The following is a 19,074-nucleotide window of genomic DNA, read 5'->3' as shown; positions in this document are numbered from 1 at the left end:
CATTGTCGATTAGGCCATATAAACTTGAAACTCTTAGAAAGACTTCAAAAGGAAGGAATTCTAGAACCATTTGACTTAGAGGATTATGGTAAATGCGAATCATGTTTACTTGGCAAAATGACAAAGCAACCTTTCTCTAAAGTTGGAGAAAGAGCAAATGAACTATTGGGTTTAATCCATACAGATGTATGTGGACCAATGAGTACAGATGCTAGAGGTGGTTTCAGCTACTTTATCACTTTCACTGATGACTTCAGTAGGTATGGTTATGTCTACCTAATGAAGCATAAGTCTGAATCCTTTGACAAATTCAAGGAATTTCAGAGTGAAGTAGAGAATCAATTAGGCAAGAAGATTAAGGCACTGCGGTCTGATAGAGGCGGTGAATATCTGAGCTATGAATTTGATGACCATCTGAAAGAATGTGGAATTCTATCAGAATTGACTCCTCCTGGAACACCACAATGGAACGGTGTGTCGGAACGGAGGAACAGAACCTTGCTAGACATGGTCAGGTCAATGATGGGTCAGGCCGAACTTCCATTAGAATTTTGGGGACATGCACTAAATACAGCTGCACTCACTATAAATAGAGCTCCGTCTAAAGCTGTCGAAAAGACTCCATACGAATTATGGTTTGGAAAGCCTCCAAATGTGTCTTTTCTTAATATTTGGGGATGTGAAGTATACGTCAAGCGATTAATTTCAGACAAACTTCATCCAAAATCTGACAAATGTATCCTTGTGGGCTATCCAAAGGAAACAAAGGGGTATTACTTCTACAATACATCTAAGAACAAAGTGTTTGTTGCTCGAGATGGTGTCTTTTTGGAGAAAGATCACATTTCCAAAATGACAAGTGGGAGAAAAGTAGACCTCGAAGAAATTCGAGTCGAACAACAAACTCTAGAGAATGCTCAAGATGACATTCAAGATGAAACTCGGAGATCTTTAGAAGAATCTGGTGAGAATCATGGTCAATCTAGAAATGTTACCCCGCGTAGATCGCAAAGATATAGATCTCAACCGGAAAGGTACTTAGGTATTTTGACGAACGAGAGCTATGACGTTCTATTACTTGAAAGTGATGAACCTGCGACTTACAAACAAGCTATGACGAGCCCTAGCTCCAAGCAATGGCAAGAAGCCATGCAATCTGAATTAGACTCCATGTCTGAAAACCAAGTATGGGATTTGGTCGATTTGCCAGATGGCTACCAAGCCATTGGAAGCAAATGGGTTTTCAAACTGAAAAAGGACAAGGATGGGAAACTTGAAGTTTTCAAAGCTAGATTGGTTGCAAAAGGTTACAGGCAAGTCCACGGTGTGGATTACGATGAAACTTTTTCACCAGTTGCAATGCTAAAATCTATTCGGATAATGTTAGCAATCGCTGCATATTACGATTACGAAATATGGCAAATGGATGTCAAAACTGCTTTCTTAAACGGCGTTTTAACAGAAACTGTGTTTATGACACAGCCTGAAGGTTTTGAGGATCCAAAGAATGCTAAAAGGTATGCAAGCTAAAGAAGTCAATCTACGGATTGAAGCAGGCATCCAGGAGCTGGAATATACGTTTTGATGAAGCAGTCAGTGACTTTGGTTTCATCAAGAACGCAGACGAATCTTGTGTATACAAGAAGGTCAGTGGGAGCAAAATTGCTTTCCTAGTATTATATGTCGACGACATATTACGTATCGGAAATGACATTCCTATGTTGAATTCTGTCAAGATTTGGCTTGGGAAATGTTTTTCGATGAAGGATCTAGGAGAAGCACAGTACATATTGGGCATCAAGATTTACAGAGATAGATCTAAAAGGATGATTGGACTTAGTCAAAGCACTTATATCAATAAGGTACTTGATAGGTTCAAGATGGCGGACTCCAAGCGAGGCTACCTACCCATGTCTCATGGAATAACTCTAAGCAAGACTCAGTGCCCAAAAACACTTGATGAGCGTAGACGAATGAATGGGATTCCATATGCATCATTGATTGGTTCAATAATGTATGCTATGATATGTACACGCCCGGATGTTGCATACGCACTCAGTGCTACGAGCAGATACCAGTCAGACCCAGGAGAGGCGCATTGGACTGCTGCCAAGAACATTCTGAAGTACCTGAAAAGGCACAAAGATGACTTCCTGGTCTATGGTGGAGATGATGAATTAATTGTTAAAGGCTATACGGACGCAAGTTTCCAAACCGACAAAGATGATTTCAGATCACAGTCTGGGTTTGTCTTCTGCCTCAACGGAGGAGCAGTAAGCTGGAAAAGTGCTAAGCAAAGCACCATTGCGGATTCTACAACTGAAGCGGAGTACATTGCTGCACATGAAGCAGCAAAGGAAGCTATATGGCTAAGGAAGTTCATAGGTGAACTTGGTGTAGTCCCCTCCATTAAAGGACCAATAGCCCTGTATTGTGACAATAACGGAGCTATAGCACAGGCAAAAGAGCCTAGACACCACCAGAGAGTCAAGCATGTACTTCGTAGATTTCACCTTCTACGAGAGTTCGTTGAAAGAAAAGAAGTCGAGATAAGCAAAATTGGAACTGATGACAGCATATCAGATCCATTAACTAAACCTCTGCCGCAGGCGAAGCACAACTCGCACACTGCTGCTATGGGAATCAAGCATATTGGAGAATGGCTTTGATGTCTCTGTTTAATGTTTTAAAGTTTTAGAGTTTAAATCTTTGTAAAACATTATTGGTTGATCATTCACAATAAATGAAAAGAATTCATTTTTCCATTTAATTTGTGGTTTATTAAATGATGAGTCCCTTCAATTTGACGATATATTCAAGATAGACTGTCAGGACCAGTCGTGTGACTAAGAAATGTCTATCAAGTGAACTTGAATGTCAAAGGTTGAAATTGGTCCCTAGTCGGAGTTTTCTATAAAATTGGACGCATAGAAAACGTTAGACGATTAGAATGCAAGATGACTAGTAGTTCTGTTTCTTGAACTATGTGGACATGGCAATGTCATAATCATTTGCATAGATACTTACTTTGGGAAGACTAGTATCGGACAAGACCTATGAAACTTTACTGTAAGAGATGAAAATCTGTCATAAGTAAATTTCATTAAATTATTAGACACTAAATCCTCAATACCTGAGTGATTTGAGATTACTTGTTTGAGAACTGGTTGCTTTGACGTTGACCAACCGTTTCACCGTAAAAGGAGGCTATAAAGGCAACGCTCAGGTAATCACCTATCAAACGAAGTCTAATCTCAAGATCGCAAGATTGGGATTGTCCTCCCATAAATCGGGATGAGATGCTTAAAAGTTGTACAAGGCCACTCGGAGAGCTAGAAACTGTGAAATGCATGGCCGTGCTCGGATGAATCATAGGCTATGATTATCTGTTTATTTGATCAGTTGAACTCTGAAACCGAGAAACACCTCTGGACATAATAAGGATGACAACTCTTACCTTATGTTCAAGAGCAAGCATCGAGCGACAAAGGAATTAGGAAATGCACACTTGTCCCTAAGGACAAGTGGGAGACTGAAGGAAATAATGCCCTTGGTCCAAGTATGCATTCTATGTTAAGTCTAATAAATGCGGTTCAGTATTAATTAACAAGTTAATAATTCAGTGAGATCAAGTGAGCTGAATGCCTAGCTAGAGGCCGCTTCAGTTCAAGTGGAATTAATGATATTAATCCACAGCTTACTCTTGACTGAACCCGTAGGGTCACACAAATAGTACGTAAACGGATCAAGTATTTAATGGCATTAGATACTCCATCTATGGATATTCGGAATCGACGGATCTTGGTTTCAGTGGGAGCTGAGATCGTCACAGGCAAGAAATAAATACTCCGGAAACGATGATATTGCCGGAAACGGAAATATGGATCGTATCGGAAATATAAATATTATCCAAGTCGTAGATGTTGCCGGAAACGGAAACATGGTACGTATCGGAAAATATTGTCGGAAATGGAAATATTGCCAGAATCGGAAATATTGCCGGAAACGGAAATATTGTCAGAATCGGAAATATTATCGGAATCGGAAAATAATTCCGGAAACGGAAATATTAAATATTTGTTCGAAACGGAAATTAGTTCCGGAATCGAAAATATTAAATATTGTTCGTATCGGAAATATATTCCGGAATCGGGAATTTAATCGGAAGCGTATCGTACGAATAAGCATCGGACGAGGCCTGCCGGACGAGGGCCCAGCACAAAGCCAGGCCATCGCCCAGCAAGCCAAGCGCGCCACACGAACAGCCAAGGCCACGCCAGGCCCAGCGCAAGGCCAGGCCCAGCAGGCCGTGGCAGCGCGCACAGCACGCGCAGCGCGCGCAGCTGCTTGCGTGGGCTTGTAGCTCGCGTGGGCCGTGCGGCCGTGTGGGCTGTGCGCGGGCATGGCCTGCACGCTTGCGGGTCATGCTCGCGTAAGTGTTTGTGTTCGCATACGAAACCTAAAACGTGCAGAGTTCGGTTAATGATTAAATTCCTAATTCTATTTGATAAATTAATTAAATAAGAGTTTTATTATAATTCTAATTTAATTAATTCGTATCCTAATAGGATTCCAATTCTCTTTCCATACCCCTATAAATATGTGGCCTGGGTTCACAATTTATAACGAGTTTTCAAGTATTCAAAGTGAGTTTTTGAGAGAAAAATTCAGTCACATACCTTGCCTAAAAGTGCCGAAATTATTAGTACCTTAAGGGCGATTCTAGTTGGTCAATCTTAAGGCGGATCCGGACGTGCTGTGGACTATCTACGGAGGGACGACACTTGGAGTCCTAAAGACTTGTTCTTGTTCGGTTCGGGCGCAGCTAGGGAAGGCACGCAACAAAGAGTATGCATCTAAACTATGCTATATGATTATGTGTAAATAATATGTATTCCTGGCCAAATGGTTTTTCCGCATGATTTATGAATTGTCATATGTATCATAACCTAACAGATATAAGGTTTCTTAAGTGTAAATGTTGGCGTCAGTAAGTGTGATTATATTGTGACGGTTGATTATCTATATTGTGACGGTTGATTATCTAAATAATATAAAACCGAAGAGGTGGCAGTTTTGTGACCGTTACATCAAATCCTCTATAAATAACACTTAGTATGAGGGAGATATTCAAAAACTTCATTCTCTTCACATCTCTTCACAACAAAGCATTTCATTTGCAAAATGGAATTTCCACCAAATGCATACCCCAACGTCTGCCCTAACCACCATTACCGTTATGATCATGTCGCACAACACAAAACTGCTCGCAAACCAGGTCTCATACAAGAATTCGAGATCGACCTCGCGGAAAAGTACGGCCATGCGGTGGTTGCACCAGACCAACACGGTGATGAACAGCCCACGAGCGTCGATATTGTTGCAGGAGATGAGAATGTAATGGGTATCATATGGTCTAAGATGGACAAGCCAACTAGGGCTAATTCAGTGTTCGCATGCATGAAGTGGGCCATGGAACTGATCAATCAATACTACCGCCCCAACTTCGACTGCAGATTCTCCGAAAGAGTACGTACCGTTAATTTTCGATACTATGAGATCCTAGAGTACAAAGAAACAAATGGCACTTACACAAGGATTAAATATAAGTGCGTCTGTGACCTGTGGAAGGAAGCATCAAATCTCTTCCACCCTAGGGAAACGCTGCTCAATGTACCAAGTGACATTGATTTCAATAATTTCGATCAAAGTGGGAACAATGCAAACTACAATTGGAGGATTCAGTGTGGTTCCATGTAATGTTTTGGAATTGGAATTATCTACCCATTTTCGTTCTGTTATTTCAATGTCATAGTTTTAGGTGTGTGATTGTTTTCTTTTCATCTTATGTTTTGCTTAATTTTATTTAAATGCCCTAGTGTGAAGTGTGATTTGGTGTGTTTGTTATCCTCCTTTAGATTATGTTATTGTAATGTAACGGTGTGATTTGGTTTAATAACTATGATTGCTAAAATGAAGTATTTTTTTAAAACATGTATAATGGTAATTAGGTTTTCAATAACGAACGACAAATAACACTAACAGTTTCAAAGGTCATGTTATAATTTCGTCGAATGGTCTACGATCACCCTTATTCCGTAGGCATATGGTACCATTGAGTAAAGTAGTACCAAACCAATGAAGAACACATGTTTGGTACTGTTTATATTGCGACAGAGGTACCAACGACATATTTGGTACTGTTTATATTGCGACAGTGGTACCAACGGTATAATTTTTTCAAATTAAAGGAATAGTGTAAGGTTAGCATAACGAAATATGGGTGTTTTTTTATATTAAATGGATAAGGTGGCAGTTACGTGACGGTTAAAACAGGCGCTCTATAAAGAACACTTCGTGTGAGGGTTATTTCCATAAACTTCAATGTCTTCACAAAGCATTTCCATAAAATTCATTGTCTGCAAAAAGCATTTCATTCGAGAAAATGGAAATTCCGCCAAATTATTACCCCAGAGTCTGTCCTAACCACCGTTACCGTTTCAATTTTACGGAACAACACAAAACTGCTCGCAAACACGACCTCATACAACAATTCGAGATCGACCTCGCGGAAAAGTATGGGTATGCGGTGGTTGAACCAGACCAACACGGATGTGCGAAGTCCAAGAGCGTCGAAATTGTTGCCGGAGATGCTAATATAATGGGTGTCATATGGTCTAAGATGGACAAGCCAACTAGGGGTAATTCAGTGTTCGCATGCAAGAAGTGGGCCATGGAATTGATCAATCAATACTACCGCCCCGACTTTGATTGGAAATTCACCGAAAGAGTACGTACCCTTAATTTTCGATACTATGAAACCCTAGAGTACAAAGAAAGAAATGGCACTTACACAAGGTTTAAATATAAGTGCGTCTGTGACCTGTGGAGGGAAGGGTCAAATACCTTGAACCCTAGGGAACCACTACTTAATGTACCGAGTGACATTGATTTCAATAATTTCGACACAAGTGTGGGGAATGCAAACTACAGTTGGAGGATTCAGTGTGGTGGCATGTAATGTCCTGGAAGTCTGGCCATTTGCATACTATTATTTCAATGCCATAGTGTTAGCTGTGTGATTGTTTCATATTTCACAAATGTATTGCTTTAGTTATTTTTTTAATTATCCTGTGTGTTTGACATCCTCCTTCAGCCTAATAATTCCTTTGATTTGGTTAGTGTGAATGTAAAAGTGTGATTTGGTTTGTTTAAACCTATGTTTATGTGTTGATTCCAGATTACTCTACAAACAATACACAAGATCACATTTTTCAACTTTCAAATTCAAATTAACGCGAATTAACCACAATAAAAACCCAACTACCGAACTTGATACCGAATTAACCAGCCTGTCGAACGGGTCGGACCTGACTCAGGACTTGATATAACCTTTTTATCCTTTATAACAATAAACACTGCTGAAATGAAAAGTAGTTATTCACTAAATTCATAAACACCGCAAATTTTGATTACTGAGGTCACCGTGTTTGCGTACTGTTTTGTCTAACTCTTAATCATCCAACTTTTGTAGCAACAATTACTAATGTTCGTGTGGTACATATCTGATCTTGTTTGGTACTAAATTTATGCTTGGTACCATGCAAAGCCGGAACAAAGCTCAGGCGCTGTACCAAACTCGTAGATTGTACCCAAACTTTTCTAATAACGGTACCAAACAACCTATTAGGTATCACAACACGTACCAAACTCGTATTGTAAATCTTTAATGCACGATACAAAGCATACCACAAAACTTGCAAAACATACCTGCAAGCAATGAATCCCATCTCCTAGAAATAATGTGAGTATCAAAAGACAACAACTATGATTTAGTTCACGCGTTAATCACATTTCAAAATTTGACCAGATAAGTGTGCAATTGTTTTCTCTGTTAAAAACCCTAAACGTTAGCAGAAGAAGCACGACCAAACATCAACGAACTGGGCAGTGGGTTGCAACGATTTGGGGAAGAAGCGGGCGGCAGGAGTTGAAATCTGAATTCAAGTGAGACAAAAACAGTGCCCTCCGAGCTACATTGATGTCCCCCTGTCCCAAAACAAGTTTGAAAAGACAACTGTAAGTTTATAATGTGGGGGTATAGCACTTACAGTTACAACAGTAGAGGACTTACCACTTGCATCGTCTTTGTAAATGCCCTTGCACTTTCCTGGATAGCCATAAGCATTACTATTCCACACGCATGACTACAAAGCCAAACAAAACATATCAGTAAGACTTAAGGTGGTTACTCGACGATGAAAAGGTAGCATAAACAGTACTTGTCGTTGTAGTCAGGGAAGCTAATGGAGTCCAAGGGCCAAGTATGCATTTGCTTCAACTTCCAAACAAGAGCTGCATTATACTGCGTGTCCCTCCAATGTAGAACGTACTCCACAGCTGCTATCTGGAATGAGGAGACCGTATTATGTTAGTACAATAAACTGAGTGAAGTCAATGTTCTTAAACTCCCACCAAACCAGGTTAAGATACCAATTTTTTAACATCCCCAGAATGCTCGGAAGCAGGATTAGTATACATGCTGTCAATGAACCATATCTTCTGGTCTTTCAGTGCAAAAGCAACACACCACCAATGTCCGTTGTCCACAACTGGAACATAGACCTGGACATGATAATTACAAATTCTTACAAATCGCATACCTGTGTGTCGCGGACAATTAATACACCAAAAACTAAAATAACAAATTGTACAAGGACGTTCCTCAAAAAGAAGACAGATCCCGAACTGACCAAATAGAGAGCAATCATTCAACGTAAAAGGCATGTAGGAACTTATTTCCAAATCCTTAAAATACGGCCTCATCACTCAGTTATTAGTCCGAAAATAGTCAGACACATGTTGTTGGCATATAATCAGACATATAAACATGGAGTAAAAAGACTAATTAGACTTACCACAGATATATCAGCTGACACAATCTTCTGGAGAGGGGTGGACCACTTCTTCAGCAGACCAGCATATGTTTCCCTCGTCTTTAATTTTTGATACTGTAAAGCACATTAACAAAATAACTAAGCAACCTCGTACGCTTACTTTATTGATTTCATTAATGGTGAATATTAGGAGAACATAATATTAGGAGAACATACCGCAAATGAGGAGTCCAGCATGATTCTGCGAGAATTCGTTGGGTATTCCAGAGCCCATTCCCTGTTGTATATGTTTGCAACGGCCCGAACGTACTGGGAATGCACGTACTCCCTAGGACGCACAACCGAGTAGCACATCATCCGATTTGCATCATTACCATCACACTCGATAAGCATGGCCCCCCTGCAAACATAAAATACAGATATGATACAAGTGATTATCATTACATAAATGTACAACGTACATTAGTGTATACAACGTACTTAAGTGTTACATGAGTAAAAGTTGTAGAACGTACTGCTCTTTCCCTTTAGGATTGTATGACTCCACATAAGCTACTACGTCACTCTCAAGTTTTGTCATTCGTACTCGCGTCTGCCGATAGCGTGTTTTTGGGTTTGTTCTCGGAATCCTTAGGATCAATTTCTCCCGTGGTCCTTCTTGGTCATCAGTTTGGAGATTCTCATCAGTGGTGTTCCCTTCAGTGGGGTTATCTTGACTGGTGTTCTCTTCACTGTTCTTATCTTCAGAGGGGTTCTCTTGAGCGATGTTCTCCAAGGGCGATGCTGCAACCATTCCTTGCACAGGACCATTAGCCGGTCCCTCATCATCGTCATCATCCCTATTATTCGGCCCCCCATCCTTGACGCCACCATCCTGCTCTTCCGGCTCCTCAACATTCTCCTCACCATTGTCTTCACCATCCTCTTTGTCTTCAACTACACCCAGCTGTCCCACCTTCTCCGATGACATTCCATCTGGAAGTGGCCCGTCACCAGCTTGAACCTGTACGTGCTGTTGTGTCTGGTCGACCGGGTGCTTGCTTGTTTCTGGGTCAGTTGCTACTACACCAACATCATCAGCAGTGTGGACCAAAGGTACATCACCGTGGCTGACCGGGTCTAGGGGATTCATAACTGGCACACTCACATGAGGGCCCACAAATACACGTCCCCCATCAGACGGTTGCAACTCCACATCGGAATCGTCATCGGCATCCAACTCTGTAAGCACCTTATTCACAGACTGGTCCAACGGCATAGCCACACCATCAACATCTATCGTCAAATGATCGGTAGCATGATATGACCTCATTCCTCTTTCACGGGATACGCCCCGGCGATCTTGCAATAATGGAGCAAGCTGCCCCATAACCTAAACAGAAAAAAATGTAAAGTAATTCATGCACACAGAAATGACTCCTCCAGACCTTGGTGAGTACTATTTTTTACTAGTTAAACATATATGCCTGTTTAACACTAACACTCACACTACGACATAAATTGCTTTTATTAGCGCTTAATAATGCTTTTAACAACGCTTCTTGAAGCGCTGTTGATGGCTTCGCTATTAAAAGTAAAAGGTACCTTTAATAGCGCTTTTCAAAAGCGCTGTCATATGTAATATCTAGGATAATTCAAATGTTTCTTTCATAGCACATTATAAACGCTATTAAAGAAACGCTATTGAAGATTTGGCGCCATTTTTCAAATTATTTTCTAATAGCGGATGTTATGAAACGCTATTAAAGTTTTTTTTAGTTTTTTTATTTATAATATCGCTGCCTACCTGAAAAGCATTTCATTTTTTTCCACAAAATAAAACCATATATTGAAGAGTAGTGAATAGTTGAATATTAATTTCCAAACCTCAATGGAAAGAATTTTTGCAATAGGACCCTAATAAAACCGATTACATAGATCACAAGTAAAATTCTAAACATTAAACTACGCAAAATACATTAATTAATAAAGTTGTATGTTTGTTGGTTCATTCAACGTAACCTAGCGATTATACAATTGTTGAACAACATGGCGCACCCACTCAGTTCTTACTTCGTCAATCTGCTCCTTGTCATAACTTGGAAACTGACAATCTGAAAAGTACTGCGAAACAATGGGGGTATAAGATATTCATACATAGATGGGAAAAAACCCGTAAGAATTAGTATTACAATAAACAATAAGTGCCATATATGGAAAAAATACCTAAACTCTACATTATAGGAATAGATTATCACTTAACACAGGTTGGTTGTATTAGGTGAATTTGTATTAAACCTATCTCAAAGTGACCTATACAAGTTTAATCTAGACGAGGAGATAATCTCACTTTTATCGCTGCAGCAAGTAAGGTTCTTAAAGTCGCTCTCTTACTTAATGGCTTGAAACTGATATGTGTATAACCCTTTCCATTCGCCTGATTCTTTATAGCTGAAATTTTATGAATTTGAATGCTAAATAATTTGATACATCTCAGAACTTTGGGACAAATCTTCTGAAAATCTTTAAATAATTTCCATATTGTATCGCTTCTTACTAGAATGGTCCAATTGACAGATTTGCAATTCTAAAATGTGATGCATAGATTGGAAACCCACTTCCATGCAGAAGCAACAGTAAATCATCTCTGAGACACTTAATTCTTTTAAAGCCTATAAATTTCATACATCTAGCATACTAAGTAGTTTATGTTTGTGGTTGCAGATCTGAAACTTGCATTTAGTTGCTCCGAGTTAAGGCCTAAGAGCATCAATGTTTATACAGGTAAATGAGATGTATTTTCCTTCTGTTTAGATCGACTGCAAACTGATTACAGTTTAGGACTATTTGAGATACTAATTCTTTCTTTGTCTAGGAAACGAAAGAGCCATAGTTCTATTCTTGCTGTTTAAAACCATTATCTTGGTTGTCTTGGCTATTATTGTACGATTCTGCTGTATATTTTGGGGTAAGCAGAAGCTCAGAAACCAAGGATCTGGTAAAGTTCCTCGACAAAAGAGTAAGCCTAGTATTTTCTCTTAAAACATGACCTTATTTGTTTAAACTTACTGCACTATTGCAGGAGTCTGAGTCAATGGCTTCTTGGCAAACAAACCTTTTTTATGAGCCAGAAAAATTCGAGGTAAAAGCAACCTATTCGATCTAGTTCAACTCTTAATTTTGAGATTTATTTAGAGGTGCTAGCTTGTAAAACCTTTCTAAACACTAGCAACAAACACATGAAAAACATGTAGCTGTTCATCGAGGGATTTATGAAGCAGCAAAGGAAATATACGAGCAATTAATGCCAGAAATCCAAAACCATATAGATTCCCATGGAGAAGATGCAAAATTTCAATTTACAGGTCATTCATTAGGGGGTTGTCTATCATTGTTAGTCCATATGATGTCTGCCTTTTCTATACATACTTCTCATACCAACCAGATTATGTGTAACTAACTAATCAGATTATGTGTAACTAACTGATCAGATTATATGGTCAGATTATATGGTTAGAAATCAGATTTAGTATGGCCAGATTACTAAATCAGATTACTATATCAGATTTAGATCTTGAGTACTCAGTCACAGTCTGCCTATGCTACTCTCTCCTATCTGATGCATTCCTATATATAACTTACAGGAACTAGTCTGATTTATGAAGCTCGATCAACAAACAGAGTTGCAGGACAAGAAGCAGGACAGTCAACAGCAGTAGAAGTATAAGCAGGACAGTCATCACGGGAACACCAGACTCCAAAATTTTCAGACCACTAAACTACTTCTATACTTAAATGATCTAGTTAAAGGATGAGATTTGTCAGAAAACGATGCAATTAAAGACTGCTTCTACTAAAAGCATGGACAATTATGTATATGATCTTTAGTATAGCTGACGCCACTAAAATAATATACCTTTAGTACAATAATAACTTCTTGAAAAGGACGCCACTAAAATAATAAGTACCCCATCCACAGGTTTCTCAAAGGAAAAGGGGAAGGTTGAAGAACAAAACAACTTAATATTTCAAGATATATACAAGAACTGCAGTTATATTATCAAGTAATGTATCAGATGAAGAAAGGAGATGGGATGCCTTCCATCCATACCGAACCTCATGCTCAGAAAACTGCAATATGCATTGCAACATCAAGCTTTGCAAATTTAAAAAGAAGATGACATTCAAACTGCTGTAGCAGTATGCAATCCTAACAGCATGAAGTTAAGCCTCAAGGAAATTGGGTAAATTGAGAAAAAATGCAGTATGACAAACCTGGTACATAAGGGAACTTTCTGGGTAATATGGGACGAGATACGCCCTTTTGTATCTTCCAATCAAATGCGTTTAAAGATACAACCTCAACCTTTAGCAAAACCTCATCGGCCTTTGGATCAGGAACATCAATCTTAACACGCTGAAACATAGACAACAACTCTCGTTAGAAGACTACACAATTACATAAATCCAGTTACCAAAAATTTATATACAATGCTGAATCAATTGATTATGAGAAGAGGTTTAAGAGTAAAGCAGATGGCTTCGTTTCCTAATTGTTCACAAAACTAACCTCAATAAGTACAATATCAATATCTGGACAACCAGAGCTAAGCTTCAAAGGAAAACACATAAAACAGCAAAGAAGAAGAATTGAAATGTTCCATGTTGATGCATATCTAAATAATATACGAAATACACCAAGTTCAGAGGATGAACTCCCCCGGGATAACTTAGGTTTAACCCCAGAACTGCTTTTATGCATAACACCAAGTTCTTACGCTAAAACCTGTTTATCTGATTAATTAATAAGCCTAAAACCTTTAACGAAAACCATTCATTGTTTTACTTATCTCTATCGAGCTACTTTACTTTGGTTCCTATGATCCAACTTTTGTAGCTCCTCCCTCTTTTGCTAATTCATGAGGGTTTCCTTTGAACCAAAAAGTCTTAAAGATATCCCACGACACACCAATAAATAAGGATTATGTTGATCAACAATAATCACCAAATGTATTCCATATCAAAATCTTTAAAACAAGAACGGAGATGCCAAAACAACAGATAACCAAGAATATAAAAACCTACATAGTAACCTCTAACCAGTCGAGAGATACTAGTACTGAATCATAACCACCCACATTTCAATTTTGTCCCAAAAAGATCAGAATAAACAAGTGTAAAATGCACCTAACAACATCATTGTGAAATATACAGTGTTCTTCAAGCCTTTATATCATTCTTCTATACAAGAAATACAACACACATTTGAAATTCTAATCAGTTGTTTCTCTAAACTGATGCAATATTTCAAATTTTCAATTCCGTTGAACATAAAAATTATAATAATAAATATATTGTACCAAGTTAACATACCACTCACCATTCTAATTAAGTACAAATTTCTGATTTCCCCAAATATCATCCCCATCCCTCAATTTCCCAGTTATAAAATCATAAAATTGAAAAAACCCAAGTCCAAAATCATACAAAGTGAACTAAATTGAAAATTATTAACAATAAGGAACTGAAATGAGGGAGGAAAAAAACAACCTTTAAAGCAGTAGTTCCACCGCCATAGCGAGAATACCGAATCGCATTCATTAATTTGGCAACCATTTGCTTGTCTGATGATACCTAACATTTAAACTAGTGAACTATGCAAAAGAACCCAAATTAAAAACATGATGAGAGAAAATTGAAGAAGCTCATACCCGAATAAACCAAAATAGAAACCCTAATCTTGGAATTACAGAGCCACAAGCACCGACATCTATCGCCCACAATGCCACCGTCGCGACACCGTTTCCATAGACGCTACAAGATCAATGACGGCAGAGGAGGAGAGAGGGGCTGGTTTAAGGAGGAGAGAGATGGAGATGCGAGGAGGTGAGGTTAGGAGGCGTAGAGCAATCTCCGTGAGAGACATGAATAAGCCGTCCTTTAATTTTCTCATAGACGGTTATTTTATTTTTTTATTTTTTTTTCTTAAACGTTTAAAAGCGTTTTATTTGAAATCACTATAATAGAATGTACATATGATAGCGTTTATCTTAAAAGCACTATTAAATACATTATTTGATATCTTTAAAAGCAAAATGGGTAAAAGCGCTATTAAAAAAACGCTATAAAAGCATATTTCTGTAGTAGTGTCAGTATTTGAAAATTATCCCACTACAAAGAGTACCAAACAACATCAATATCATTCATATGGTACACCTAAAGACATTTATGAGTACTATTTGAAACCCTAAAACATTTTTGGCTATTAATCACTAACATCAACATAAAATTGAGGAAATCGTTTAACTTCCCATACCATCTCTGTGACCTCCTGAGCTAGGGTTCGTCTCCATTCTGAAGAAGTCATCTGTGCTACCATCTCAGCAACCTCTACTGCGGGAGACCGTCTATCCTCCCTGCCGTAAAGGGGATGAGGATCCCCGTACACAACATCAACAGTCTGGAAAGATTATAAAAGGAATAGATTTCAGTCAGATTAGATAATACAAAATTTAATATGACAAATACGACCAACTAACAACCAGTTACCCACCGTAATCCTTCCATAATCTTCACTCGCTTTCCTATCCCGATTCTTGGCCTCATCCACTTCCTCCTGTGTCCAGACTTTGATCCTGGGAAACTCATCCCATCTCACAGGATGCCTGCATAAATGGTCTAGGTAGAAAATCTGTAAAACAAATCCACTTTCAGATAAGGCACTGTAATAGAAGACAGGATACTAACACCACAACAATAACAGTATTAACCTTTTAAATAATTTAATACATTAAATATTTCAGTAAGATAGACGCACCAGTAAAAACAACACACAACCACCAGTCCCAGCGGCATACCCCTGATGGTCTATCTTCCGCTGACAGGCGTCTCCGTAGTCTAAAAGCCATGTGTGACAAAACTCACACCAATTGTACAGTGATGCATTCTTTGCCACGGAAACTGCACCTAGCAATTTTAAAGACATGTTACCCCCATCGGTAGAAGGACATAAAATCTGCCCCAGCAACACAATCATGAAATTTTCCATGAACGAGGCCCTATCACGCTGATTAGCCAGGGGCTTTATCTTTCCTTCACCGTCAACCGGCCCTACCAATTCCTTTACAGATTTGGCTATGATTATTGTGCTCTTTGAGGTTGATGTATTCTTTTCACCATACTTGAGGGCCATCGCTTTAAGGGTGCCTGGAGGAAGATCAGACTCCTTCACTGGCACCGGAAGACCGCTGTTCTGGAATCCGAATACATATTCCCAATGGGAAGCAGTTATCGGCAACACATGGCCGTCCCCTCCAACAAGGTAACTGTTACCCCCATCCAACCGGGACATCAGCCAGTAGCACAGCTGCCTAGGTAGCTTGGATATTTTCAAATCCAACATCCCCCCGAAACCCATTTTCCTAACGCAACTTCTCCTTGACTCATCAAAAGCAGCAATAATCTTAGAAAATGCATCCGTGCGACAGATAACGCTTGGTTGCTACACATAATAGTTTAAGTAAAAATAAATTAACTGACAAAACCTAATCAAAATACACAATTCATCTTTAAATAAAGGATCAATAGTACCTTCCGGCCACAATTAGCCCGCTGAGTAGCAACTACCACGCCGGGAAACTTCGCATACTCACCCCTAGACAGAGGATGTTTGGGAATCGGTACCTAAATATGAAAAAAACATTAGCATCAACTACGTAGAAAAAACATTATTATACCATAAAAATCCTTAAAAACAATGAATAAATTTCAAAATTAAATACCCGCACAAACATCCTCCTGTTATTCCCTCTGATTGCCTTCTGTTTTGCAGGGGGCTTTCCTTTTGCTACCCCTGTTTCATCAAACTTCCTACCCATCTGCTTCATCGCAGGAAGTACCGTCTTCTTCACAGGTCTCCTTCCCTCGTCAACATCATCATAATCCTCTCTACGCCTCTTCCGCATCATCTGTAGATGTGCCTTCTTCTTCAAAGCATTCTGCCCGACCTCCTTCCAACTCTTCCCTCTTTTCTGAACGCGAACAACAACATCCTCTCCTTCATCTTCATACCCACCATCCATATATTCACCGTCTTCGTCTTCTATATCTTCTTCCTCCTCTACTTCATCGTATGAAATAACCCTCCTGCTTTTAGCAGATTGCCTTTTCTTTGGCGCACGTTTCACTGTTCTCTGGCATAATTCATCCTCGAATTCTTCGTCCTCATATATCTCATCCTCATATTCATCATCTTCAACATCTTCATATGCATCCCCGTCAAAAACAGATTCTTCACTGTCATCCCCAGACAGCGATCGCCCTTCCTCATCTTCTTCCATTTCTTCATCGACGACAGGGTCTTTGCCCTTTAGCTTACTATTCCGAGCAACTTCCACGCGTTTTTCCTTAAAAACAATATTGAAATACATATCTTGTTAATAAACGTATAACAATATACATACTATCAATTATCAGCAAATACGATACACTCATAAAATGAGCAGTGACACTCACCCTAGGTTTGCTGCTGCTACCACTTTGTCCCTTGATAACCATCCTACAAATACAATTTTACCAATCATTATACCATGCATACCTTCGATATAACAGTACCAAACACATTGGTAATTTAGGTTTGGTACCAAAGAAACTACCAAATCATATATCCTTTACCTAAATGTACCAAAGTATGTAATATTTTCCATTTGGTACCAGATCAAGTACCAAACAACAATAAAACAAACAAAGGTAGTTTTAAAAGCATGCCATCACACGAATTAAACATTAATCAAGCACCCTTCATACCAGTTTAACTTTACCTAAACGAAGGCTTATCAAATTACTTAATTCGACTAGGAAAGTAATTCAACAACAAACATCACAGTATAAAATTCGCATAATAACCACAAATTAACCACTAATTAACCCCAAAATATGAAAAGCCCATAAAAATAGCTACTTCATCACTAAATTAAATATACACACTTAAATTTCCATAACAAGAGCTACTTCAAGTAATTAGAACATAATTGTGAAAAAAATTCACTTTCAATTCATCAGCAACACAATTGTCAAACAAAATGGTGAAACCCTAAAAATCAAATCAGCCCCAAAAAACTGTGAAAACATAAAATATTACCAAAACAAGAACTAAACATCAATTCATACAGAAAAAAATTAACTTCACCTGGAAAAGTTGAGCAGTTCGTTAGTTAACAAATATCACCGATTATAATCGCCCTGGCAAACACCCTTTTTGGAAGGTATGAATTGGAAACCGGTCACGAAGTGGCTAACCTTCTAACGAGAGACTGACAATTTGGGAAGTTCTTGCCGGAGAATTTGGAGGGAGAACAATTGAGCGGGAGAGCACGCAAGGAGGAAGAAGACGAAAGAACCGTATTTTGGAAAGAAACTGTAAAAATGAAACCCACCTGATTTTGTTACATTACATTAAATTAATAATCAGTAAATTATAAAATAGAAATAAAAGAAAAACTGAATTTAAAAAATAAATTTGAAATTCAAATTTTGGAACAGATTTTTAGAGAGAGAAGTTGAAAATATCTGAAGTTGTAATTAATGGTGGGCCACCCACCTTTACTCCACTTAAAATTACCAACATGTCCCTAGTATACCATTGTTATGGTATACCCAGTATCGATTTAGACAACCTCACCGCACCGCACCTAAGTTCATTACTCCCTCCGTCCCGGAATACTTGACCTGTTTTCCTTATCGGGCCGTCCCTTAATACTTGACCTGTTTCTAAAAATGGAAATATTCTAACAATATTATATTATTTCTCACTCTACCCCTATTAACCCACCTACCCCCTACTCCATACAAAAAATAATTAAAAATTCAACCCCTACTCTCTCCCAACCCCACATCTTAACACATTTCCCACTAACTACATTAAAATAATACCCCACTATCAACTACTACCTATTAAATTAAATAAGTCAATTCAAGTATCTTAAACCCTGTGCCGGTCAAACCGGGTCAAGTATTCCGAAACGGAGGGAGTACTTCATTCACCTATGACATATCAAAATTTTTGCAATTTATCTGCGTAATCGGTTAATTTCTATGCACAACCGATTTTACGATTTATACCTTACTCATGCTACATCCAAGATTGTTTCGTATTCATGTGATTGCATCTTGTGATCACGTGGGAGAAAAGAAGCTCTTG

The 19,074-nt window shown here is 38.7% G+C and overlaps 3 protein-coding genes across 5 annotated transcripts; all 3 read right to left on the bottom strand.

Annotated features, from left to right (window-relative positions):
* Nucleotides 1-7,615: 7,615 nt before the first annotated feature.
* LOC110779637 (uncharacterized) lies at nt 7,616-9,251 on the bottom strand. The gene is made up of 6 exons (XM_021984123.2): nt 9,114-9,251; nt 8,919-9,011; nt 8,494-8,625; nt 8,283-8,407; nt 8,135-8,207; nt 7,616-8,049 (listed from the first exon to the last, which is right to left on the bottom strand). Exons 1-6 carry the CDS (start codon nt 9,249-9,251, stop codon nt 7,936-7,938), a joined length of 675 nt encoding a protein of 224 aa, XP_021839815.2. The 3' UTR covers nt 7,616-7,935.
* On the bottom strand, nt 9,119-18,273 carry LOC110799680 (uncharacterized). Its single transcript, XM_056828376.1, has 7 exons — nt 18,064-18,273; nt 17,391-17,433; nt 16,658-17,281; nt 16,467-16,559; nt 15,430-15,567; nt 15,193-15,336; nt 9,119-9,297 (listed from the first exon to the last, which is right to left on the bottom strand). The coding sequence occupies exons 2-7, from the start codon at nt 17,430-17,432 to the stop codon at nt 9,274-9,276; spliced, it is 1,065 nt and encodes a 354-aa protein (XP_056684354.1). The 5' UTR covers nt 17,433; nt 18,064-18,273; the 3' UTR covers nt 9,119-9,273.
* On the bottom strand, nt 10,726-14,824 carry LOC110801068 (quinone-oxidoreductase homolog, chloroplastic-like). Of its 3 annotated transcripts, none has more exons than XM_056828378.1 (4): nt 14,588-14,818; nt 14,427-14,510; nt 13,152-13,293; nt 10,726-11,000 (listed from the first exon to the last, which is right to left on the bottom strand). In XM_056828378.1, exons 2-4 carry the CDS (start codon nt 14,490-14,492, stop codon nt 10,969-10,971), a joined length of 240 nt encoding a protein of 79 aa, XP_056684356.1. In that variant the 5' UTR covers nt 14,493-14,510; nt 14,588-14,818; the 3' UTR covers nt 10,726-10,968. The 3 variants fall into 3 exon arrangements, 2 of the variants coding, with proteins under 2 accessions (XP_056684356.1, XP_056684355.1); XM_056828377.1 differs by having other exon boundaries at nt 14,427-14,500; nt 14,588-14,815; XR_002536825.2 differs by lacking the exon at nt 10,726-11,000 and adding an exon at nt 12,811-13,007 and having other exon boundaries at nt 14,427-14,500; nt 14,588-14,824.
* Nucleotides 18,274-19,074: the final 801 nt, after the last annotated feature.

The sequence above is a fragment of the Spinacia oleracea genome, chromosome 5 (genome assembly GCF_020520425.1).
Source record: "Spinacia oleracea cultivar Varoflay chromosome 5, BTI_SOV_V1, whole genome shotgun sequence".
NCBI classification, from domain to species: domain Eukaryota; kingdom Viridiplantae; phylum Streptophyta; class Magnoliopsida; order Caryophyllales; family Amaranthaceae; genus Spinacia; species Spinacia oleracea.
This window is presented reverse-complemented; position numbering and strand designations above follow the sequence as displayed.

Excerpts from the sequence above, each read along its gene's own strand:
- LOC110779637 (XM_021984123.2), bottom strand. The coding sequence starts at position 9,251 with ATGTGCTACTCGGTTGTGCGTCCTAGGGAGTACGTGCATTCCCAGTAC. Across the intron at positions 9,012-9,113 it reads TGCTGGACTCCTCATTTGCG|TATCAAAAATTAAAGACGAG; the intron begins GTATGTTCTCCT and ends TGTGCTTTACAG. Across the intron at positions 8,626-8,918 it reads TGTCAGCTGATATATCTGTG|GTCTATGTTCCAGTTGTGGA; the intron begins GTAAGTCTAATT and ends TATCATGTCCAG.
- LOC110799680 (XM_056828376.1), bottom strand. The coding sequence starts at position 17,432 with ATGGTTATCAAGGGACAAAGTGGTAGCAGCAGCAAACCTAGG. Across the intron at positions 17,282-17,390 it reads GTAGCAGCAGCAAACCTAGG|GAAAAACGCGTGGAAGTTGC; the intron begins GTGAGTGTCACT and ends ATTGTTTTTAAG. Across the intron at positions 16,560-16,657 it reads ACAGGAGGATGTTTGTGCGG|GTACCGATTCCCAAACATCC; the intron begins GTATTTAATTTT and ends TTTCATATTTAG.
- LOC110801068 (XM_056828378.1), bottom strand. The coding sequence starts at position 14,492 with ATGGTTGCCAAATTAATGAATGCGATTCGGTATTCTCGCTATGGCGGT. Across the intron at positions 13,294-14,426 it reads GTGGAACTACTGCTTTAAAG|CGTGTTAAGATTGATGTTCC; the intron begins GTTGTTTTTTTC and ends TCTATGTTTCAG. Across the intron at positions 11,001-13,151 it reads AAAGTTCCCTTATGTACCAG|TACTTTTCAGATTGTCAGTT; the intron begins GTTTGTCATACT and ends ATTGTTTCGCAG.